At 35.8% G+C, this 24615-nt stretch overlaps 1 protein-coding gene across 6 annotated transcripts in view; it reads left to right on the top strand.

The window, feature by feature from the left end:
- Window positions 1-24615, top strand: part of LOC128990912 (nucleolar transcription factor 1-like) — a 148431-nt gene that overhangs the window by 1629 nt on the left and 122187 nt on the right. For all 6 annotated transcript variants that reach the window (XM_054413567.1, XM_054413568.1, XM_054413566.1 and 3 more), the window contains 6 exons: window positions 5541-5738; window positions 8296-8426; window positions 9268-9420; window positions 11165-11266; window positions 19731-19852; window positions 22828-22900. In XM_054413567.1, the coding sequence (XP_054269542.1) occupies window positions 5567-5738; window positions 8296-8426; window positions 9268-9420; window positions 11165-11266; window positions 19731-19852; window positions 22828-22900 (753 nt within the window). In that variant the 5' untranslated portion in view covers window positions 5541-5566. The remainder of the gene's footprint in view (window positions 1-5540; window positions 5739-8295; window positions 8427-9267; window positions 9421-11164; window positions 11267-19730; window positions 19853-22827; window positions 22901-24615) is intronic.

The raw sequence follows: 24615 nt of genomic DNA, 5'->3' as shown, positions 1-24615 counted from the left end.
AGTGTTGATGTTATTCTGAATTTTTGATCTGTATTGCCTTATGACATTATCAGCACCTAAGTTATTTACGGCTACTAACTGAGATCTATTTCCAAGAAATGACATAATACAATTTAAAGGTGCATTTACTATACCCAATTTTTGTAGTTTTAATCTTAGGATCGAGTGATTTAGGCAATCAAAAGCCTTAGTCATATCATAAAATAGTCCAAGTACTTCTTCCGAGCAATCTACCTTTTCATGTACATGGTTAATCAGCGAGAACACAGCATCAATTGTTGACTTATTTTTACGGAATCCATATTGATTAGAATTTAAAATGTCATTTTTTTCCAAGTATAGTATTAATCTATTTAAATATGCCACTTCAAAAATTTTTGAAAAAACTGACTGTATGGCCACTGGCCTATAATTGCTTACCTCCTCTTTACTATTCTTCTTGTGTATAGGAACGATTTTTGAAGTTTTGATTATGTCTGGAAATTTTCCTTCGTCAAAAGACTTATTAATGATCACAGATAATGGTTTTGCGATTACATCAACGCAAGCCAACAGTACCTTGCACGGAACCCCATCCACACCTGAACTAGATTTACGACATACTTTTTGTACAATTTCCACTATTTCTTTTTCATTTGTATGTTTTAGTTCTAATATTTCATGATTGGGTAAATCTACCAAATTGAAGTTTGGAAGGTCCGAGGATATAGGCCCACCTGAATTGGCTCCAACCAATTTATCTACTTCTTCGTAAAAATAATTATTAAACAGGTTAGCTACCACAATAGGGTTTTCTTGAACTAAGTTATTGGATTTAATTGTTAGGTTATCATGAGTTACAACTTCTTTTGTTAGGCTATGTACAATTTTCCAGGATTCTTTACTCACATTGGATGAATTAATTATTTTATTATTAAAAAACTTTTTCTTGCTATTTGCTACAAGTTGAGTGTGCAATTTCTTAGCTTTACTATATTCCATTTTTACTGTATTATCCTGTGTTATCCTACTTTGCCAATAAATATTTACAAGATTCTCTCGGGAATCAACCACTTCATCATCTATCCAAGCTGTGTCCTTTTCATTTTTTAACCTAACTACCTTTTTGGGGAAGCTAACCATAAAGCAGTACATAAAACTATCGTAAAAATCCTTAAAAGCTAAGTCACAATTATTAGGCCTATCATCATTTTCCTTGATCCATTCTTCTTGGTTCAATCTAAAAATAAACTCCTCCATGTTTGATTTGTTAAATTTATGCTTTTCTATTTTTAAGTTAACATTCTTCTTAATATCTAAGGTCAAATCTACAAAAAGCCACCGGTGATCAGACATAGGTGTTGCCATTACTCCGTGGTCTGTGAACTTTATGTCCTCGTTGACTGCAATATAGTCAATTTGTTTGGCAGTGGTGTCAGTCACCCTTGTGTCATCGGTAACTACCAAGAGCCAATTAGTCTGACACTCCTAGATCTGTGTAAGGCTTTCGACATTGTTTTACATTATGTCCTTTTAAGAAAGCTTGAATGTTGTGGAGCAACTAGTGTCGTACTGGAGACCTTTAAGTTTTACTTGAGAGGTAGGAATCAGGTTGTGGTTAGGGGTGCTTTTTACCTTTTACTTTTTACCTCTTCTTTCTTCGCCACAATCCTCAGATCGGGGAGTCGTCAAAATTTCTCCTTATCCATCTTCTTGGCAGCCTTTCAGCTGGGTGTAAGTGTGTATAAGTGTGTTCTTGTATGTATTTCTTTGTTGAGTAATATGGTTTGTTTATAAGGTAGTTTTTTAGTGTCTTTACAAATGTGGTATGATTTGAAATAGTTTTAATTTTTTCTGGCAGAAGATTTACTTAACTTATGTATTGTGATTGTGATAATGTGACCGGAGTGTTGGATTGGATTTTTTTGCTAGGATTATGGTTTCTAGGATGTATTGTGAGAAAACGGTGGGGATTTTGAGCTGGATGAAAAGGGATCTACAATGTTCCAGAGTGTGTCCTGCATATCGTCCGTAGTACTTTCTTTTGTAGGATAAGTAGCTTGTCCATATTGTTTGTAGACTATGATCCCCATGTTGCAATTCCGTAACTCAGGTGAGAAGCAAAAAGCGAGAAGTAGGCTATTCTGGAGGTTTCTTCGTCGGTTATGGTGCGAATTCGTTTGATGCCATAGTGTGCAGAGGCCAGTTTTTTACACAGATGTTCGATGTGCTGCTGCCAGGATACATTTTTATCAACAATTATTCCCAGGAATTTAGTGGTTTCTTGCGTTGTGATACTGATGTTGGTCCAGTCACTTTGATCTTCTAGGTTGTTGCTTGGTTTGAAATTGATGTGTGTAGTTTTACTGGTATTAAGTTTTAGATTTAGGTTATTGCATATTGTTGTTGCTTGTTCTACTGCTGTGGTTATGAGTTGTTGGTTATTTTTATTTCTATCTGTAGGTATTATTGTGGTGGTATCATCTGCAAATAAAATACATTTGAATTCTTTTGATAATTTTTCCGGTAGGCCTACATCATTTATCAGGAAGAAAAGTGGGCCAAGTATGGAGCCTTGAGGATGCCTTTTGTATTCTGTTTAAGTGGTGATTTGGATGCTATTATTATGTTGTTCACTTGCTGATCGGTTTCAACATATTGGTACCTATGGTCAAGATAGTTTTTTATTAGCGCCAATGCTTCTCCTTCAATATGTAATTTTTTAGCTTTTGTAGAAGTATATCCCAGTCCAATGAGTCAAACGCTTTTTGAAGGTCTAAGGCCCGCTGCATTTTTTCTGTCTACCCAAATACTTGTTTATGTCTTCGCAGAGTTCTGCAATTGCGGTATTTGTTCCTCGTTTCTTCCGGAAGCCATGTTGACAGTTTGTGAGTAGGTTGTTTGTTTCTAGGTGATTAATGATTTGGTCGTAAATTTCTCTTTCTAATAGTTTGGATATTGTTGGTAGGTTAGATATGGGCCTAAAATTTCCAGGATTTTCTTTGTCTCCTTTTTTAAATTTTGGGTGAATCTTTGAGATTTTTAAGTTTTTAGGTAGCCTATTTGATTTTTGTTGAGTGAGGCCTATTGATTATATGGAGTAAAGGTTCCGTTAACTTACTTCTTCTCTGTAAAGATTCTCTCTTCTGTAAAGATACAAGTCTTATTTTGTTGTTGTAAATAATTTATATTTATATTTAAAAATTGACGTAGTTTATTCAGCTATGCTGGCATTGACTTATAGTCAATGATGCTGGTCAACAACGCAGCTTTGGTAATAAGGTTTGATATTTCAGTAGCCGCAACTTAAGTTATGTCAAGTTATAAACAAGTATCTAATTTAAAGTTAGTACTGGTAGCCTAAGTTAGGCCTAACCATAATACTTAAGTTACAGTACTTGTATAGTACTTGTGATGATCCCACTAGAAGCTCCCCAGCCGCGGTCGTCAAAGGTATTTCAGATAGGGCCTGTCTTCTCTTAATCCTCAAAAAATCCGTCGAATTTGTAGTAGGCCTACTTAGGCCATTTCTATTCAGTTAGTTAATTGTTTAGCCTTTTCTTGAATATGTTTTATCTTGGCAGCTTCTTTTGTCTTCTAGCAGTTTATTAAATATTTTACTTGCTGTGTGATGTGTTCCCAGTATTAAGATAAGTTACCAATGATTTTCGGTGACAATTCTAATGTAGGCCAGTTTTATTGCCTGGTGTTATAATTATGTATTTCGTGGTTGCGTTTGAAGACTTCAGGAAATTTCCATATCATCATAAGTTAGGCCTAACTAATTCCAATATTTAAACGGAGGTAAGGGTGGGAACTTCAAGGTTACAGTTTAATGAAAATTGGCCTGCAAAGTTCTAAAAAATGGGTTTTACCTATTATGCTAATAGTTCTCTTTTGTAGAAGAAAGGCTCTGTTTGCTTCACTGCTGTTGCCCCCAAAGTACAATGCCATAACTCAATAGGGTAGCCTACACTCAGTGTTGGGAAGTAGCGAGATACTTTTTTTGTAGCGTGATAATTAGCTACGCTAGGTAGTTTTAAGATTTTGTAGCTTTAGCTGTAGCTAGCTACATTTTTGAAGTGGTTGTTGCAGATATTTAGCTACTTTTCTCGCTACATAAACATTGATTGATATTGTGATTTTTATCACAACATCACGTCCTCTTTCAAACTGAAATTTTCAAGAAAATTTGGCCAAACTACTTTCTTGGCTTCATACAGCTGGTTGCAGCCGTTGCATTAATACCGATTACAATTTTTTGTGGACATAGAGGCCATTATCTCAGTGTTATCCACATTTTTGGCTCTCATTTCCTCCATTTGCTACTCTATGATTCCTGTCAGATAAAATAAAATCGCCAGATGCAGACAACGTTTAAACGTTACTGGTGACAAGAGAACCTATTGAATGCTTGCAAGTGATTGACAGAGACATTTAGTAATCAATTTTGTTTCTTTATTTTATCGATAGTTTCAATTTGGGTTTTAATGGAAACCAACACTAAACCTTAAAATAATCAGATAGCTGGTCTATCCACCTTTGCTTCAGCTGTTGATTGTGTTTAATCATCATAAGCCCTTCCTTGGTTGGATTACAAAGATTTTTCTAAGGTTTGCATGTATGGATCTGTTTTTGTGTGTTAACTCCTTTCAAAAATGTCATTAGTGTGTTTGAATATGGTGGATGGATGAGCCTATATAACGCTAGGCACAAGTCCAGAATTGTTTTTCATATTTCTTCAGGCTAGACCTAGGGGTTGCTGCATTATCACTTAGGCCTAAATACAATCCATTGGTGACTTGGCGGGTTCTTAACCCAGCACCTCAGGGACTGAAGTCCTGCACTCTAACCACTACACCAGCACGCTCCCTCTATTTATTTTTTAGGTTTGAGCTGTACTGTAGACTCCCTCTTATCTGGACTCCTCGGGACCGAGGCCAGTCTGGTTAAGCTAACATTCCCAAAAACTCGTTAAAACGGACAATTTAAATGCATACTGGACTATATAAGTAGGTATTCGACTTAAATTTAGGAAAGCATTGTATTTAGACAAGTGATCACTGGTCTCTAATCTTTCTCATGAGAACTGTCGTTTCAGTACCGCCACTTCCTGCCGATCTTGTCCGGTTAAACCAATGTACTGATAAAAATTGTCCGGTTATAAACCTAGAGATGTCATTTCCGCCGAGTGTAGTCTGGGTAAACCGGTGTCCGGTTTAAAGTTGTCTGGATAAGAGGGAGTCTACTGTAGTCACATCCCGGTTTATCACAAAGCTGCCCAGACAGCCAGTAGTGTGTGTGTTAGTTTAGATATTCTATGTTGATGTTGATATATTTATCTCAGACAACGTTTAGAACGTCAATATTAATAAGGTGACTGAAATTAAGTTTCCTACTAATAAGCTTTTGATTAATAGGCCTAAATTTAATCTTTTATATCTGTATTAAAGTAAAGCTTTAGCTACACAGGACATTGCCTATTATGTGAGCACTAGCTCACAAGTAATAGGGTAATATAAATAATAATGAAGGTTAACTTCAGATATTTTGCCTTTAAGGTATTGTGAAGTACTGATTATCAGAAATGTTAAAAATGGATGATGCAAAAAAGTCTAAAAAGAAGAAAAATTATGTATCACTGGAGGATAAAGTTCCGAAGAAGAAAAGTAAGAGAATGGTTGAAGAAGAGATAGATAACCTTGATATGATTGTTGATAATAATCCAATTGATGAAAAGGTCGAGGACCTAGCCATTGGTAAGTATTTTTGTTTTAAGTAAGTCAATATTAATTTCAGATTAATTTATAAGCAAATCCCATTGGTTTATTGATGGGATTTGAACAATTTTGGTGCTTTAACCATTAAACTAGTCATCCCTCACTTATAAAAAGACTTATGAAATAAATCTCAAAAATTTTTTTTTAATTATATTTGTCGCATACATTTATGCCTCATTGTTCAATCTCTTTCTTCTTTACCATAACAAAAGTGTCATAATACTGGTTTATTTATGTTATTTGTTAAGGGGGTTATTTGGTTTTGACTTAAATCCTGCTTAAGAAAATCTAAAAAAGAATTGAGACTTAAACCATGCGTCAGTACACATCAAAGAGTAAAAACTTGAAAACAGGACAATTATTGCTGTCCCCAGCTATTTATACCTCTTCCGGTATCTATTCCTGCTCCAAATAGCTTTAAAATAATTTATTATACCTTCCTTTGAATATAAATGTTTATGTTTCTCGATTTTAATACTATGTAGTAAAGAAAAGTGTGTTTGAAAAGTTCCAAAATGGGTATATTTAGTGAAAAACCCTGTCCCCTAGGTTAGAAGTTGGATACATAAGCTTATATTTTCAGTAATATTAAGGCAATACATTTTAAATAGTTGGTTTGAATTAATTTATAATGTTAAAATATTGACAAAAATTACCAAACAGGCTTTTTAATGAAATTATACTGGCAATAACGATCATTAAAAGTCACGTCCCTGGCCGTGAATGTAATGCTGGGTTTGAGGGTCGAAATCAGTTCTCGTCAGGTCTTTCAACCCTATCGACTACGGGCGGATCGATATTTCGGCCTTTCTCAGTTCATTGTTGCTGTGGGTGAAGTAGGTTAGGCGTTATGTCATGCCAGGCTTTCCAGTTTATTCGGAAAGTCTTTATTTAAAATCTGTTTTGTAAGCGTTAAGTTTTTGTGTTATGGTCGGTACTGATAATAACTGTTACAATAAGGCAAATAACTTATTTAAAACTAAGGAAATATAAGCCAAACTTTTGGCCAGCAAAGGGAACCATGGCCTCTATATCCATTTTAGTAAATGATGTGGCATACTTTATGCCACACCTTGGCGATCAGGTCAGGCGATTCAAGATCCTGACCAAATCGTTCTTGTTGGAAAGGTTAACTAAACACATTATTTAACACAGAGGAGACAATTTACCGCAATTCACAGGCCCTAAGAGCCAGCTTTGATGAGAGTTTGATTAATTAAGGCATTATAACACTGAAATACGTGGATTGTTCAACTTAGTGAATATTTAGCATATAAGTCAACTGGACACAACGTGAACTACATTTGAATTAATAATCAATAATAAATGACGGAATAAAAGACATAATGAATTTGACTACTGTCGGGTCAAAAAGTATAGATACTCGAGTTTGAGCTTTTATTGCAACGTAACCAGTAGACTTAGAAAAATACAAGTTACATCATAATTTTACAAATTTATTTCCACGTTTATGTGTGTAGTTTAAAAATTTTTAATGCAGTTTCAACTCATCCTTTCAGCGGGTTGAATAAAAAAAGTACACGTTTTTCGGCACTTTTCTAACAACGGGCGACTTTAAAATTTTATAACAAAAAAACTACTGATCTAATCGTCATGAAACTTTGACAGCCTTTAGAACATATACTTATAATGGATATCTGTAAGTTACAGAATTTTTCATCCATTAAAAAAAATTCTCTTGTGGTTTTTGTAAAGGCATTTTATTTCAGGTACGGAACAAGTAAGAAACTACGACGAAAGCTTGAATTAAAGCTCATAAAAAGATATAAATGAAAAGTTAATTTACAGATTTGCTAAATGGCATTGAATAATTAAAATGTACGTATAATCAAAGCAGATTTGAAACGCAGTAGTGCGTGAAATTTGTACCGTTATCGATTCGCAGGCAGGGAGCCCGGGACCGGTTTTCGGCGGCCCGGACCAGACCGCCAAACCTCATCACCACAATAGTACCCTACCCCTAAACCATATCTTTTCTTAAACTGGGTATCTCTTTTCATTACATTTAACACCTTCGTTCTTGAAAAAAACCATATTGCACTTAAAATCATAGCAATTTCACCTTCGGATAAATGTGGCACTTTAGGCATCTTGACTGGTGTGATTATAACGAACAACGCAGACAGACTGAGGGAAATATGTTCAGACCAAAATAATAACATTGTAGGGATGGAATGTAGATAACTACTAAGTAAAGTATGACTCAGTGGTACGAGTAAGGGTGGTTTGTAGGCAGATAATCTCGCGTGGTATGTATGATTCATCGCTGGAACGTCCGGGCTATAATCAACTTTAAACATCAGATAGAAGTGGAAAAACATAAAAATCTAAACATCAATTTTTTAACTCGTACCAAATTATTGATTGCACAGTTTTTGAGTGCATAGGCTTCGCCCAGTAGCCGCCGCTCGTGAAGGGTAAAAATTCAGTTCTGCATAGGTCAAACTCTTTAGCAAGCAAATTATTGTGCACTCAATACTAATTTTACCGCAGGCCTACAGTACTAATTTTGCAGGAGTCAATGAAAATGGAGACACTTGGACCTCAGATGATTATAAAGAATTGATAAAAAGGATGGAGGCACAAATACCCAAACATGATTCATTGAGCTTTGGGAGTAGATCAGAAAAGCTGAACTGGGAACAGGTAATAAATTATACCAAATATTGTTTAAGCAAGGACTTAATATAAATTCTCTGTCTCTGAGCCTCATGATAATTGTGACTTTTAGTTTCAATCACCTTTGTCACATCCTACCATTTTGTAAATGTGTAATTTATTTTGGAGCAAAGGAAATTAGTTTTAAATCAATAGTAAATAAACAAATGGGGTTTCTCTTTCTCATAATTATAAAGGATCAAGTAAAAATTAACTAGTAATTTTTCCACTGCTCTTTGTTGTAAAAGGACTTAAATTGTGTAGAATGATAAAGAGAAAGGTATATTAGGTACAAAGGTTTTACTTAATACAAAAACACAACATAACTTTCCACAAAACAACATTTGGTATCAGCACACCAGATACACAGTTCCACAAATCCAAATCTTCCAGGTAAGCTTGTACTGCAAATTTCCATGTACCAAAATTCTCACGACCTTTAATCGTTCAATTGGTAATAAATTTTGAGTTATATTGCTGTTACAAACTTATGAAGTCGGTATTCATTAAATGGAGCACTGAATAAAATATCCTGGGCCCATAACCTGTTGTAAAAGGACTTAAATTGTGTAGAATAATAAAGAGAAAGGTGTATTAGGTACAAAGTTTTACTTAATACAAAAACACAACATAACTTTCCACAAAACAACATTTGGTATCAGTGACAACTAACTTGTACAGAACACAGGTGATACCAAAATTAACTATTCTCACAAATAATATTTCAATATCATATTTGTCCGTTTTAAGGTCAACAAACAAACAAACAAACAAATCTTACATAAAACTTTTTCGATATTGATGATAATAGACTTAATATTTTTTTCAGATCAAATTCGGTAATCATTCAATAGATGAGTGCTACGGCAAATGGAAATTAATCAAATCAAAGGTTCGTCACTTCAGATTGCTTAGCGAAATATTACAAGATGCCAAAGTTTGGGCTGAACAGCCTTGGTCAGCCCCACTAAGCAAGAAAAAGGTAACAACAATTTTTCATTATACTTTTTTATTTTAAAATTCAAAATTTTGATTGCCTTGCATATAACAGTGAAATGCTAAAACGGTTATCTAGCAGCAATGGTCAGGTGCCTCAAGGCTGATCCTCCGAGTCTGGTTCTGGGCTCGCCCCAAGGTCAAATCCTGGGTAAACCCTACAAAGCACTCATCGTAATACATTAACTTCGAATTTAAATCCTCCAACTGAGCAGAAGAGGGTCATAACGCAGGCACATCTTGATTCTTAGGAACTGAACACCCAAAAAGGCCTTATCATTGTCCAAATTATGAAACAGCGTCACTCATTGTCCTCATGAAGTGACACTCATTGTCCTTATATCAGCGTTCAAGAGCCTGTTGCCGGTTAGCGGCTTGAAACTAGGTCAACCGCTCCAGTCCATTCTACAACGATTTGGATTGAAGTTCTTAACCACCCCTTGGCAGGCGATACTTGTACGCTCAGGTTTGGACGCTCAGGTGGTGGACAGGTTTGTAGGGCGCGCTCCATAAAAACTAATAATCTATGGTTTAGGTGATCAGTCTAACCACATCTGTCAAGTGGCCAGAAACGAGCGTTACAGTCTGGGCCGATTATGGAACCTTTGGCAGCACCAGAAGTGACACTCATCGTCCGCTGGCCCTCTGTAGTGTCATACGTGAGGAGGCGGAACCGGAGATAATCCTCTATGATGCGCATGAGGTATGCCGGAACGTGAATTAAATGCACCTCGCGGAATTAAATGCATTTTGCACATCCAGTGTTACAAGCAGCACAACCCTACGAGAGTAGATGGTTAAAATCCTCAGCTCTCATCACGGCTTGCTTCACCTCCTCAATCGCATCAACCGTTGAGCAAGGTAGGAGATTAGATTTCTTTAATTTTCAAAATAATGCTAATCCTTCTCAAAATAAATTTTCTTCCAAATTGGTAACTGGATAATGATATGACAAAAATAATAAGATCCCTTAATCCATCAAACAGTAAAGATGGTTACGGTCTTTCAAACAAAGTTGTAAAATTAAATGCCCCTTACATTATGGAACCACACTGATACATCTTGTAAATATGGTGTTTTCTAGTTTAACCTTTCCTTACCTAAAACCTCCAAATCGTGGCAAAATCATGAACGACTCCTTTGGCCATAAAGTAATAGTCAACATCTTGCGCGAATGTGGCAACGTCATCTCTGTCTCCTCTAATCGTGGCAAAATCATGAAAGTGTTCTGTGGCCGCGGAGAAAAAGTTGATGTCTTGTGCGAGTGCGGAGACGTCATCCTCGTCTCTTTTGATGATATTGAAATCGTAAAGATCATCCAAGTTTTTTGGGATATGATCTTTGATTCCCAGGGTCGTGATAAAATCCTAGACATCTTCTGATTTCATCAACATCTCCCGCAAAACAGATTATCGCCTTTATCGGTTAGCTAAATTTATCAAGAAAAATATTTGAGACCCAAAGTGAGGCCCCCTGGCAACCGCATTAGGGGAATACGGCCCTGGTTCTATTCAAAATTCACATAAAGTTAAACATATGTTTTCCAGCCTAAATCAACATATGATTCCTGGTTTCTTTGGTCTCTTAATCAGCTGGACACCCTCATTAGTACTTAAGAACAAAATCATAGCTTTGTTTTCAACTAACCTTTTACCCTCAACACAGCTGAACATTCAGATCAGCGGGACTCTAGTGAGAAACATAGTATTAATAATATCAAACACTTTCAGGTTCGTCATCCAGATCAGCCTCCTCGTCCTTTGTCTTCATTCATGTTGTTTTACATGGAGAAAAAAAGTAAAATCATAAAAAAAAATCCAGAACTCAAGCTGGTAAGTTGCTTTTCAATATAAATTTTATATTGTTTTTTTTTTCAATTACATCATTGCCAGATTAATGTTCAAACATATATGTAACAATCTAGTTAAAAATGTATTTCATATTTTAATCTTAACCCTTTGCTGTCGCATTTATCTTTCTCTTTTCCTTTTCTATAGATCGGGAAGGCCACACTTAGTGGCCCTCTCCATTTTGAAATGAAATGAAATGAAAAATGTCTTTATTTAGCCAGCGTTATTCAAAGAACAGTTCTTTGTTTTTCAATACAACTGTTGTCAAACTAAACTTAATTAATCAGCTTATACTAGACTTATTGCAACAATACATTTTAGATCAACTGGGTAATTTGTTGGTAAAAAATAAACCTTTCAAACCCCTTTTAAACTTAGAGAGGTTTACTAATTTGAGGTCAGTTGGAAGGGCATTGTAGGCTTGGGGCCCAAAGTAAGAAAAGGCTTTCTTCCCTAATTCCGTTCTGACCCGTGGCAAGTGTAGCAAGCCTTAGTTAGTGTGATGACAGTGTCATCTGCATACATTGTGGTTTGGCAGTATTCTTGTGCAGATTGAGCTTAGTTGCAGATTGCAGATACTTTAATCTAATCCTCATTTACAGTTCCCACACTCCGGACTGCTCGCATTTACTACTTCCTTCACGACTTCCTACGTCACGCACCTGTTTCCTTCCCATTGCATTTTAAGATTGCAGATACCTTAATCTAATAGGCATATAGCCTACAGTTCCCAAACTCCGGACTGCTCGCCTTTACTATTTCCTTCACAACTTCCTACGTCGCGGACCTGTTTCCCTCCCTTCCCATAGCATCTTTAGGATTGCAGATACCTTACTCTAATTGTTATAAAGAGTTCCCACACTCCGGACAGCTCACCTTGACTACTTCCGTCACAACTACATACGTCACAGACCTGTTTTCCTCCCTTCCCATTGCATTTTAAGATTGCAGATACCTTAATCTAATCGTCATATACAGTTCCCAAACTTTTAAATTTAAACATCTTTGCCACCAAGACTGATAATAGTATAATAGTACCTTGTTCCGTCTTCAGTCTTAACTTAGTCAATGGATGACTAGTTTTGGGAACAAAGTCCCATTATCAAATCCTTATTTAAAACATCATATTGAATATGGTCAAATATCCGACGTAAGTCTTCATCAATGTATACATGCAGGTTGACGACACATAAAATTTACACGTTTTACAAAAATAAAAGTTACAAATACATTTACGATAGGCCGGCCACATTGAATTGAAGTTCCCACACTCCGGACTGCTCGCATTTACTACTTCCTTCACCACTTCCTACGTCGCGGACCTGTTTCCCTCCCTACCCATAGCATTTTAGGATTGTAGATACCTTAATCTAATTGGCATTAACATTTCCCACACTCCGGACTGCTTGCCTTTACTACTTCCTTCACCCCATCCTACTTCGCGGACCTGTTTTCCTCCTTTCCCACTGCATTTTAGGATTGCAGATACCTTAATCTAATTGGCATTAACATTTCCCACACTCCGGACTGCTTGCCTTTACTACTTCCTTCACCACATCCTACGTCGCGGACCTGTTTCCCTCCCTTCCAATAGCATTTTAGGATTGCAGATACCTTAATCTAATCGTCATAAACAGTTCCCACACTCCACACTGCAAGCCTTTACTACAATCATAGATAAAAAAGTCCTGCTACAATGTATCGAGTAATCTTCAGTATAATCTTATGCTCAATAGTAGCAACTGATGTTTTTCCTTTTGTACTGTATTTGTAATATGCTAGTATACTGTGGATAGACAACTAACTTACAAGTCTTTTGTTTACTTTTTCCTTGTTGTTTAATTCAGCCAAGATGGTTACTTAGCAACCCATAAGACTAATGTAGGTGAGTGAGCGTAGCGAAAGAACTTCAACCCGTAGGCGAGGCAGCGTAGCGAACGAGCTCCAACCGTAAAGGTGAGTGAGTGTAGCGAACGAACTTCAACCAGGACGTGTGAGCGCAGCAAACGAGCTCCAACCTAAAGGTGAGTGAGCGTAGCGAACGAAGTTCGACCAGGACGTGATTGAGCCATGCAAACGAGCTCACATATGAAGTTAAACGGGGCAAAGCCCGCGGGTACAGCTAGTATACTATAAAATTTAAATTTTAATATTTTAAAACGTTTATAATTTTTTATAACTTTTTGATGCATAAACTATAAATTTTCGGAAACATACTTATGTTATGAGACCACAACAACAGTTCTAAGAAGAAATATTCATAAATAAAGATATAATAAAAAAAAAATAACAAAAGGTGTATTTTTCACAAAAAGGCATTTTTGGAATCTTTGCTTGGTACAATTATTGCTCTGTAACAATTTAGCCATTGCAGTTTTTCTTGTGAAATTATTACATCTACAGGGTGTCCCGGAACTCTCTACCAATATTTTAGGGCATTGTTCCTGGGTAGTTAACATACCTAAACAGGGTGTCCACATTCTGGAAAGTCAGGGATAGTCATGGAAAGTCATGGAAAAAAATTTTGGTCATTGAAAGTCAGGGAAATAGGCAAGAAGTCATGGAAAGTCATGGAAATTTCCAATTATGGATGGATTTGAGGGGACCATTCAATGCTCTAGTCAGCCGTAACCCGGACTGTTGTAGCATTTTTCAGGATTTTTCACAAATGTTCGACAATTCAATTTATTACAGTTGTATTATTTTATGAGTTTTCGGTTTGTTTTAGTTCATTTTTGTACCTATTGTACTCCATTGTTATGTGTTATTACATATTTCAGTATTTTCTGCAAAATAACATGTCCAGGCAGTATTATTTGTGTGTGTATGTTATATTATAATTTGCGTATAAAGATCGTGAGTCATGGAAATCAATGGTAAATGGTCATGGATAGTCATGGAAAGTCATGGAAATTAATGACAAATCTTTTGTGGACACCCTGCTAAATATCATATTTAAATTGTCCGGAAGTCCTTAGTCACTCACACAGCCGCCATTTTGTTTTTTTTAAGTCATTAATTTTTTTCTAAGGAATGGTGAAACATATGAAATTGAAACTTTGCACAAAAATTTATGACAACTAGACAAAGCTACCTAAAAATTATGACGATTTTTGAAATTCATAAAACAAAATGGCAGCCATTTTAAATTTTGTTTCTTTAATAACTCGAAAACCGTTGATTTTACAAACATTTTACAAGAATAACTTTTTTAAGGCAATTTTATTACAAATCGATTGACACCTTAATTTTGAAGATTGGACAAGTATTAACTGAGATATGGAAGTTTTAGTGATACGTGACCGCTTTCAGCATGCGCTGCAACTAACCTCCAGTGGTCTAACTAACTAACTCACTTAAAATGAGGTTACTAACCTGTCGTCAATCAGTCCTATATTGTCGTTGATGACTAGTTTCGGGGCTAAAACCCTATTTTCAAATCTTCTCGTTCAGTCGTCATATGTCAAACATATCTTCTTGCACAAGCTGTCGTCAAAGTTATTTCACACATAAACATAACACAAATACGAAAACGTTTATAATACAATACAAAGACATGTACATTCGCGTGTGGCCAGCCAAGGACAAAACCAGACTGCGGGGTTTGATTAGACTGTAGGTTAGCCGATGCCTACTTGATGGTGTTGACCTTGGGGGAGGGGAATCAGCTGTTTATCTCGTCTATTGTTTTGTAGGTTTGTCACTCTGTCAAATAAAATGTTTGATCCAAAATTTAACTTCTCGTTCAAAACATCATTTGGGGAATTTTTGATTGCCTTGTAAATTTCAAAGGTTTCAAGAGCGTTCATTTTGTTACCTTTATTACATTTGTGTAACATCTCTAAATTATCTATGCAACTGTTGACATTGTGATTTTCGTTCATTAGGTGTTCTGCAAACTTAGATTTTTGTGTTTGCAATTTAGGCTTGGGGAGATGTTCTACATACCTTTTACGAAATGAACGACCTGATTGACCTATATATACCTTGGGACAATCGTTGCATGATAATCTGTACACGCCGGATGTTTCAAGGCTGTTACTATTATCAGGAGGGGGTGTGTTCAATTGTTGTTCTAGTTTATTGGTAGTCTTACATGCAAGAATGATGTTTTGTTTTTTCAATTCATTTTTCAAGGTGAAATGTAGATTATTGCCAAACTCAATGGATACGAATTTAGAATTAGGTTCATCTGGAGACTTTTTGTTCTTCTGTTTATTAATTATTTGATCTTAAATGCTGCTTGAGTAACCATTATTTACTGCTATGTATGTTAGAATTGTGTACTCAATGTTGTAATCTTCTTGGGTCATTGATTTTCCTGAAGTTTTATTAGAATCATTAAAACCAAAAGATAGATAAATTGTTGCGAAATTATGTTTCTTGTCATTCTTGATTAGTTTAAATTTAGAATTGCTTTGTCATTTACAATGTCAAAATTTGTGGTACTCTGTGATGAAATATCAATAATTTGAGTTGTACAATTAAAATTTCCCTCTAATTGATCACAAACACTTGACTCGTTGGAGGACACAGATAGGCACTCATCACTAGCACTACACACTGCTGGGATGGGTTGAGGTAGGTCGTCTCTAGACTCTGCATGGCTGTGCTCCACAACTGGCTCGGCTCCGTCACTTCCACATGGAAGCTGATTGGAAGATCTCACTGCAGACTCCTTTACCATTATTTCTGCCACTTGAATTTCTTGACGAAGCTTGTTTATGAAATCGGGAAAGTTTACTCCGTTATAAAGTTGTCTGGATGAATGTTCTTGCTTTGCAACTACACAAACTGCTGCTCCTGTATTAATATGGAGTTTCACTATATTCTTGGCAAACTTTTCAATGGAGATGCGGTCCCTCACACAACCCATTGGAGAGCATACCAAGCTTTTGAAGTGGTTTGAGTTGATACTTCTAATAAGGTGTGAAAAACACAAATTATAGTCTTCCAGGTTTTGCTGAGAATTTTGATTTTGTTATCAGTCCGTAAATCCCTGCTCCATTATTGGTTTGCTGGAAGGATAAATATTTGTTGAGAAGGTCAGAGGTCTGTGGTCTTCCAAAAATCTTCTTAAAAACTCCAGCCACGCCTGCGCTCATATTTCTTTCTTCATGGAAATCACTGGATATACAATGCGCAAAAGCAACTGAGTTGTTGTTCTTAAAACGGCTGATAACGTCAGACATATTTCCTTCTAGTATTTGTATACCTTCCCATTCATGTAAAGACTTGTTGGTTTCAAGGTTATTACTTTTTCCAGCTGTGGATTGGTTTTCATTATTATCGGGTTTAGCATGTTTAGTTGTTGAATTTATTTTCATAGTTTGCCTTACAATACTAACTATTTGTTTACCAATTCTATTTTTCCCTAAGTGGTTAAAGTGAAGACCATGGTTTGTGTAAAAATGTCTGGGTAAACAATGAAGTGGAAGTATTGAAGGTTTGTGTGGTAATGTTTCTATTATTCTCTCTATTTGACAGTTTATATTAGTTATTTTATCATCCAGGTCTGGGTTGTCATGACGAAGAGACAATGTTGCAATGATTAGGTTGGTGTGTTCTGAGACCTTTGCCAGATTACCAATTTTTTTAGGTAATTTATATGCACTTTTTGTTTAAACATCATTTGTACCTCCAATTACCACGACAAAGTCATTCTTGGTAAAACCTTTTGTTGCTATTTCCACATCATGTGTGACTTGGTCAAAAGTTGCGTTAGGTCTTGCAGTTGTTGATACAGAAAGGAAAGTCTGTTCTTGAACGTATCTGTTAATTTCTTTACCATGGCTGTCAGCGAGTATAAGGACTTTACCATTTGTTAGGCCCTTCGAATCGGTCGGAAGTCGAGTTAGACAATTCCGAACTAAATGGTTTCTTTTCTTTATTTTTTTGCCAGATTTCTTTTCCATCCTAGAATTTTGCTTTGTCTATTGTTTTTGCTCACCAACGTCTCATCATGGTCTTCTTGATCAGCATGGTTCAACATGGTGAATCTGTTGATTGTAGTAATAGATGTACTGTTGTGTTGTGTGACAGGTAGGCCTAACTTGTTTGACTTATCAAATCTCACCTTAATCCAGTCTTCATTGTTTTTATTTGTGCTTTGTGTTTGTGTGGTTACATCACATGTAAGAGGCTTTGAAGATGCGGTAGAGTTGTTACTGGCTGAGAAATCTTGTTCGGTTGTAAGTAGGCGTATTTCATCATTTGACAGCATTACGCTGTTTTTTAATATGTAGGCTAAGAGGGATGTTTTTTTAATGAGATCAGTCAGGGACACTGTAGGTAGACTGTAGGTAAAGAGTTCATTCAAATTTAATGTACTGTGATTAATAGGTTTTGATCCAAAGACTAGGAGTTCAACAAACATACAGACATATATTCCGCAATCATAAGAGTTGATCTGCTTAGGTCCATCGACAATTTGAAAATGGAAGCCAGGCACATCTAAATACTGTGACACTTTATTTGCTACGACTTTAGCATCTTTCAAGTTATGTTCACCCAATGAGTCATAGTAGAGGAAGCAGTTGTTTGTCTGTGTTTACACAAGAACACTCCAGTGAGAGCCACTCACACCGTCCAGTTGCTTTGAATCATTTATTGGCATGATCAAAGTTTTAAAGTCCTTTACTTTAAGGGAGTCAAAGAAGTGTGTGTAATCATCCATATTTTTCACGGTATGGCATATTAGTGGATTGATGATCAAACATTTATGTACAAAAAAATCTAGAATTTATAAGGTCAAAGTATCGCTGCAAAGTTAAGTCAGAGAGCCATTGGTTGCTGAGTAGCTCATCTGTTACCAAAGTGTTGTTGTAGATATTTTCTGTCTGTGTTTCAGTTGAAATAAATTGGATTTTCTGACTTGTACTCAGTGATACATCATTCAGTTTACAACTATTTGAGAAACTTAATTCACTCAAAGAACTTGTTGAGCTATTGAGTGATAGATTAATTTTACTACCAGATTTTTTTGAAGTGGAAAAGTTGAAATCTTCTATTTTCAAGTTTAAATTATTCTCTTTTATGTATTTTACAAGCTCAGTTTTTGACCTGAAAAGTTTCCCATTTGGGGATTTGACATATATATCCGTCTTTCCTTTGCTTAGACCATTTTTCCTAACATGTTCTTCTCTAATCCAACCTTTTGGCATGGCAGAAAAAGTATTTTTATTTACAGCCATTATCAGATTTTAAGAAAATATATTTTTAAAATACCAAATCAAAACAAACAAAAATCAACAAACTATTATAAAGAAACAAATTAAAAGTCCAGTCTTAAGATAGCAATGTTTATTGTTTGTAAACAAAGTAATTGAGTTAGAGCAACAGGTGCTCTTATCTCGCAGTACAAAGGTCAGTAGCTTGCACCTTGAGCTGGTCCCTCCTTATCAGCAGGCCTTATCAACTTTGTAAAAGTAGTTCATGAAAAATCATAAAAATCCTTTATCTTTTGTTATAGATTATGATAGTAAAAATTCTTTTTAAAACATACTATACTTACATTTTCATAAACATAAACATTAGCTCCATGTTTGTAGCTAAAAATATTTGAAAAAGATAGAGTTTTACCACTGATATATCGAAAAAACAAGGGAGCACAAAATCACATGCTGTTCATGTCAAATACTAGTGGATGTTACGTCATCCATGGTGATTTGTAGAACACAATATAATCAAAATCAGCCACCGAACCTCACCACATCACAATAAGAGAGCAACTACCTTGTCTCCCAGTTGTAGTCGCGGGACTTGTGCCTGGAATGGAAATGGCACGACAAACTACGCGCGACATGTGCCACGACATGGCCTCGACATGTGCCGTAACTTGTATCTGCGACTTGTAGGAATGGAAACGTAGCTTTATGATAAATCCGCCGCTGGTGGCCACACATAGTGGCCTACCGACCATTCAGGGTTAATAATGCTCCATAACCAGATCTTGTTATGAAAGTCTTTGTTATTTTTTGAAATGTTTGATGGTACAGTAGACTCCCTCTTATCCGGACTCCTCGGGACCAAGGCCAGTCCGGATAAACTGATGTCCCCAAAAACTCGTTAAAACGGACCGTTTATGGTGTTATTCGACTTAAATTTAGGAGAGCATTGTATTTAGACATGTGACCACTGGTCTCATATCTTTCCCATGAGAACAGTAGTTTCAGTACCGCCCACTTCCTGCCGATATAGTCCGGTTAAACCAATGCGCTGATAAAAATTGTCCGGTTAAAGAGATGTAATTTCCGTCGAGTGTAGTCCGGTTAAACCGATGTCCGGTTAAAAGGTGTCCGTATAAGAGGGAGTCTACTGTAATTAACATTTAATATGTATGCATAGTATGCTTGGATACAAAATCTTAGTTATGAAAAATGGGGTACAGATCACCGTCGAATCTGATGGTAAGATGACCTAACAAAGCTACCCATACTTGTTGCAGACTGAAATATCACGAATAATTGGAGAGAAGTACAAGGCACTCACTGATGAAATGAAAAATTACTACAAGGAAAAGGCTAGAGGCATGCAAGAAGAATATAAATTAAACTTGGCCAAGTTTTAGTAAGTCTATATGGTGGTTGTTTGGTGGTGGTTTGTGGTTGTTTGTATCAATAGTCATAATGGCTTGTCCGTAATTGAAAACTCCTAAACCTCCAGATAATTCCAGAGGAGGTAGAAAAGGTGGTGAGCTCAATAAAAATTAAATACCCCAGCCATAGCAAACCTGCAGAATAAGCGAATTTCCGTTTGCCTGATTGGATTTACACTAAAATATCTCATTAAAAATATCACATTTTTATTACCTATTTAAATAGCATTAGTTTAACGTTGTACTTGGGTTTGCTGCAACAAGAAGGGTAAAAAAAGAGTTTTTAGCAAAATGTTAATAGTTTAGTATGAAATAAATGCATTTTCCAAATTTGATCAAAATATGTTCATAAACAAGCAAACTACAACAAGTTTACTTATTCTCCATAAGAACAACGAGGGAATTTTAAATTTAAAATTTTTTTTGATTTTTCTCTGTAATTGTTAGGCACATAACAACGCTTCAATATACTAAATTGATTGTTTTTTTTTTAGCTCTACAAAATGGTTTTGAAATAAATTGCAAAATTTTATGTTTTTAATTTTTGACCCCCATAGAACCCCCCATAAACCCCCGTTCCCGTGGTCCGATCATGCTGGTTCGCAAACTCGTTCGAATAAATGTAGGTTTAAATGTTTGTACCAAACTTCATAAAATCGGATCATTTTTGCTTGAGTTATCGTGCTAACGGACATATATATATAAATAACTCGCCTTTGGCTCGCTGGGGGCTCCGCCCCCAGGCCCCCTAGCTGTTAGTCGTCATTAGTAGATTAGAGTTAAGTTGTAACAAAGCAAGAAGTGAAACCGTCAATATTAAGTTATATAAGTTAACTTTGAGTAAGATAACTTCTAGCTTAAGGAACACCTCATAAAAAAATCATTTTTTAAGTTGCGGTAAGTGAGTATGTTAGTCAAGTATTTTTACAATTGAGTTTTTGGTCAAAGGAAGTAATAATATGAGGAGAGAAGGGTTCGTTATAGTAAAAATCGACATTAAAGTAATAACGATTTCATGAATTTATTAGAGGAGATTGATAAGTTAATAAGTTGATAATAGTAAAGTATTATATGAAGTAAATAGATTATAGTAGATATTCAAGTATATAATTACGAAAATAGATTAAGTAAGGTTTGTTTCCCTGTCGGTTAGCCATAAACTTTATGGCATATCCAGTTCCGCCACGAGGAGGCCAGGAAACGTCGGAACCATATTTGCAATTATTTGCTCCCTGGTGGAACGACCCAGCAGGGAATTCGAATTTTCGGGGGGGTTAAAATTTGAAAATGCGACTTTTTGGAATTTTATGGGTGGTTTGGGCACTAGACCTACAACCACCGAAAATTTCAAGTCTCTAGCTCATCTAGAAGTGGTCTAGAATTTGTATCCCCAGTCAGTTACACATCGGATTGTATAGTATTTAGATTAATGAAATTCATATATATATATGAATTCATATGAATTTGAACGGATAGTGTTTTTGGCCTCTATGAACCTCAATAAAAGTAAAACTGTCCCGGGTCCAGGTCTTACCATGAGTACTACGGTAATAGCTTATTCCCTATATGGGAAATTCGCTAACATTCCCTATATGGGAAATTCACTAAAACAGCACTGGCAGTGGTTACTGCAGTGGCGTAATTATTTCATCGAATTTCGCCCCCCCCCCCTGCACCACATGAAGATGGCGCCACCCCCTACGAGATAGCATCACCACTTATGTTTTATTCTTTTATCTCAGCAAAAGCCGTGATTGCGGCAAAATCCAAAATCTCTCACGGAAGTTTTTTTAGCGTCTCCCTCGGTCATGGAAACATCGTCATGGTTTTTACGCAATTGCAGCAAATTCATGAATTTTGTCTTTGGTCCAGTAGACATTTTGTTCGTCTCACGCGGTCACTATAACGATGTAAACTTTTTTACACAATCGCGGCAAATTTATGAATATTTTTTTGGTCTTGTAGACATCATGTTCATCTCCCGCGGTTTCGGAACGGCGACATAATTTTCCGCCTTTTTTGTAAAATCTTTAATATCTTCTTCGCGCTTGAAGATATCATCAACATCTCTCAAGGTCATGGAAAGAAATATTTCCGTGATTGCGGTGAGCAGTGACAGTCGGATTTTGGTGCTCCCTGGACCTCGGCATGCGGGGTAGCTATTTACTCCACTACTCTACTGGCCATGACAAAATCCCTGTAAAAGTGCTAAACATCACCTAAGTGAAGTTTTAAATCATCTCATAAATTCCTCATTTGTATCAGGAATACTTCCAAATAAATTAAAATAGCAAAAGTTAGCTGAAAATACAGCATGCGGCAAAAATCCCGATCTATTTTATGCAGCGCACTGTTCAGCCTTGGGTCCAGGTAAGACAATGTTAAGGGTTTTCAAAATTGGGGTTTAGAGTCTTTTCCAAATTGGGGTTTCGGTTTCTAACTAAATGATTAATACAGTTCCAGTCTACTCCACCTTTTTTGATGGCTATTTATCTTTGTGTTCTTTGTTTTGTTTAAATTATGACAAAGTTTTGGTTAGAGAGACAAAATAAGGTTTTAATATGGGGTTTTGTGAAATAATGCGCAAGAGTCGTCTCACCTGAAATTAGTCACACCTTAAGATTTGTAGAGATAGCCTAGCCTACAATGAGATAGATTCCAGAATTCTATTGTGTTGGTTAATTAATTGTTGTTTCGAGTTTATTGACTCAGACTTGGAATATAATTACAACAATGCTAATAACTATATTAGCTTATCTTCAACAAGTGATCATCACAGCCACTCAAAATAAGCGTTGAGATTGAAATTTTGAATTAAAATAACGCACAAATAAGAATATAACCATATTATGATGATGTATTTTGACTGTGAATGCTTAGTGAACAATTATTTTATTTTTCATTTCCTTTTTAATTGTCATCATTAATCTTAGAATTTGCTTAACAGTGAGAAACATCCGGAGCTGATGAAAATCAAGAAGCCCGTGGCCCAAACCAAAAAACCACTGCCTCCATTCAAGGTTGTATGACTTTTATAATCTCTTTAAAAACTATATATGTACTTAGTTCAATCAATAAAAGAATTGTTATTGTACTTTCGCTTTTGCACAAGAGATCATAAAAATCATTGTTGAACCCCGGAACTGTAATATATAATATTTGATTTTAGGCCTACATTACCATTTTTCAGTTCCAAATAGTAACCTCGTCAAAGTGTTACATGTTTCGGCGAGCTGCCATTAACAAACACTTTTCATTAGGCCTACAAGAATATACATTTACTAGCAGGTTTATATAAAGTTTTATTTTGCTTGTTCCCTGCTGAAAAAGCCAACTCGCGTTTAACAAATGAAACTGACCATCGGTGCAATCGGGCAATCCAAAAAAAGAGCAGTAAGGGCTGTCGACGCAATCGTATAGTGTAGGGTGGGACTAATCCCTGACCATCGGGGGCAGTCGGGCTACTCCCGTTGACTCGCCGTGTCCGACCGGCAATATTTCTTTTCCGTCGGCTCCTTGACATGTATAATAGAAACTATAATATAAAACATTTCTCCCGTTGTGTCCTATACAGGGTGATTGATATAAGTGTGCCAGCCGTTTTATTCAAAAACTAAGAGATATCAAAAAAAGTTAAATGGTAAATGCCTTGGATTTTTTATTTTAAAAATTGTAGTCAAGTCAAAAAAATTATTTTATCCGCCATTTTTCCAATATGGTCGCCAACTTTGATTTTTGTTATGGAACATCCTGTATTTTATGATGTATTCTGGTAGAAAATGTAATTTTAAGACGATTTTATCCTTGTAATTTTTTCATAAACCTAACCGTTTCAAAGATAATAATGGTTAGAGTTTTGAAATTTCTGCATGAGAAAGAGTTTCGATAAAGGCCTAAGCAAGCATGCCAGCTGTTTTATTCGAAAAACCATTCAAAATTTCACAACTTAAACCATTATATTATCTTTGAAACGGTTAGGTTTATGAAAAAAATTACAAGAATAAAACTGTCTTAAAATTACAATTTCTACCAGAATACATCATGAAATACAGGGTGTTCCATAAGAAAAATCAAAGTTGGCGGCCATATTGGAAAAGTGGCGGCTAAAATAATTTTTTTGACTTGACTATTATTTTTTTAATAAAAAATCCAAGGCACTTATCATTTAACTTTTTTTGATATCTCTTATGGTTTTCAAATAAAATGGCTGGCACACTTATATCAATCACCCTGTATAATAGGTAAAATTTCTTTGCAGGGTTTATAATTATTTTTAAAAACATGCAAACTGTTTACATTTCAAAACCAAACATAGCAGCTGGGATTTATTTTTCTTTAAACTAATTTATTGACATCTGTTTCAGAATAAAATAACACTAGTGTACATGTTGCTCGAATTCGAGCAATTACAAAGTATTACAGGAGTTATTTCAGATTGAATAACAGTCATATTTACAATGAATTTAAAAGAGTCAACTCAAATATTACCGTTGTGTAACTCAGACCCTGTTTATCTTCGTTATTGCTAAACCTAAAGCATTCCGGACGGTTCTCTCCTTCTCAAAATGCCTCGCTGTACAGGCAACACAGGTCATTAATAGAGGGCCAATTGAGAACGAAAAGTCGTTTTGGGGTAGTGTAAGGGCGCATTTGTAACCAAATAGTTGAAGTTGTCCAGGTTCATGTTCAGACTGTTAAGCTGATGAGTTAAGCCTATTACGCGCCACTGTTCTGT

Source organism: Macrosteles quadrilineatus, unplaced genomic scaffold, assembly GCF_028750875.1.
Source record: "Macrosteles quadrilineatus isolate MER2022 unplaced genomic scaffold, UCM_ALF_1.0 Scaffold_3__2_contigs__length_128488019, whole genome shotgun sequence".
Taxonomy (NCBI): Eukaryota; Metazoa; Arthropoda; class Insecta; order Hemiptera; family Cicadellidae; genus Macrosteles; species Macrosteles quadrilineatus.
Note: the sequence above shows the minus strand (reverse complement) of the source record. Positions and strands in the feature narration are given on the sequence as shown.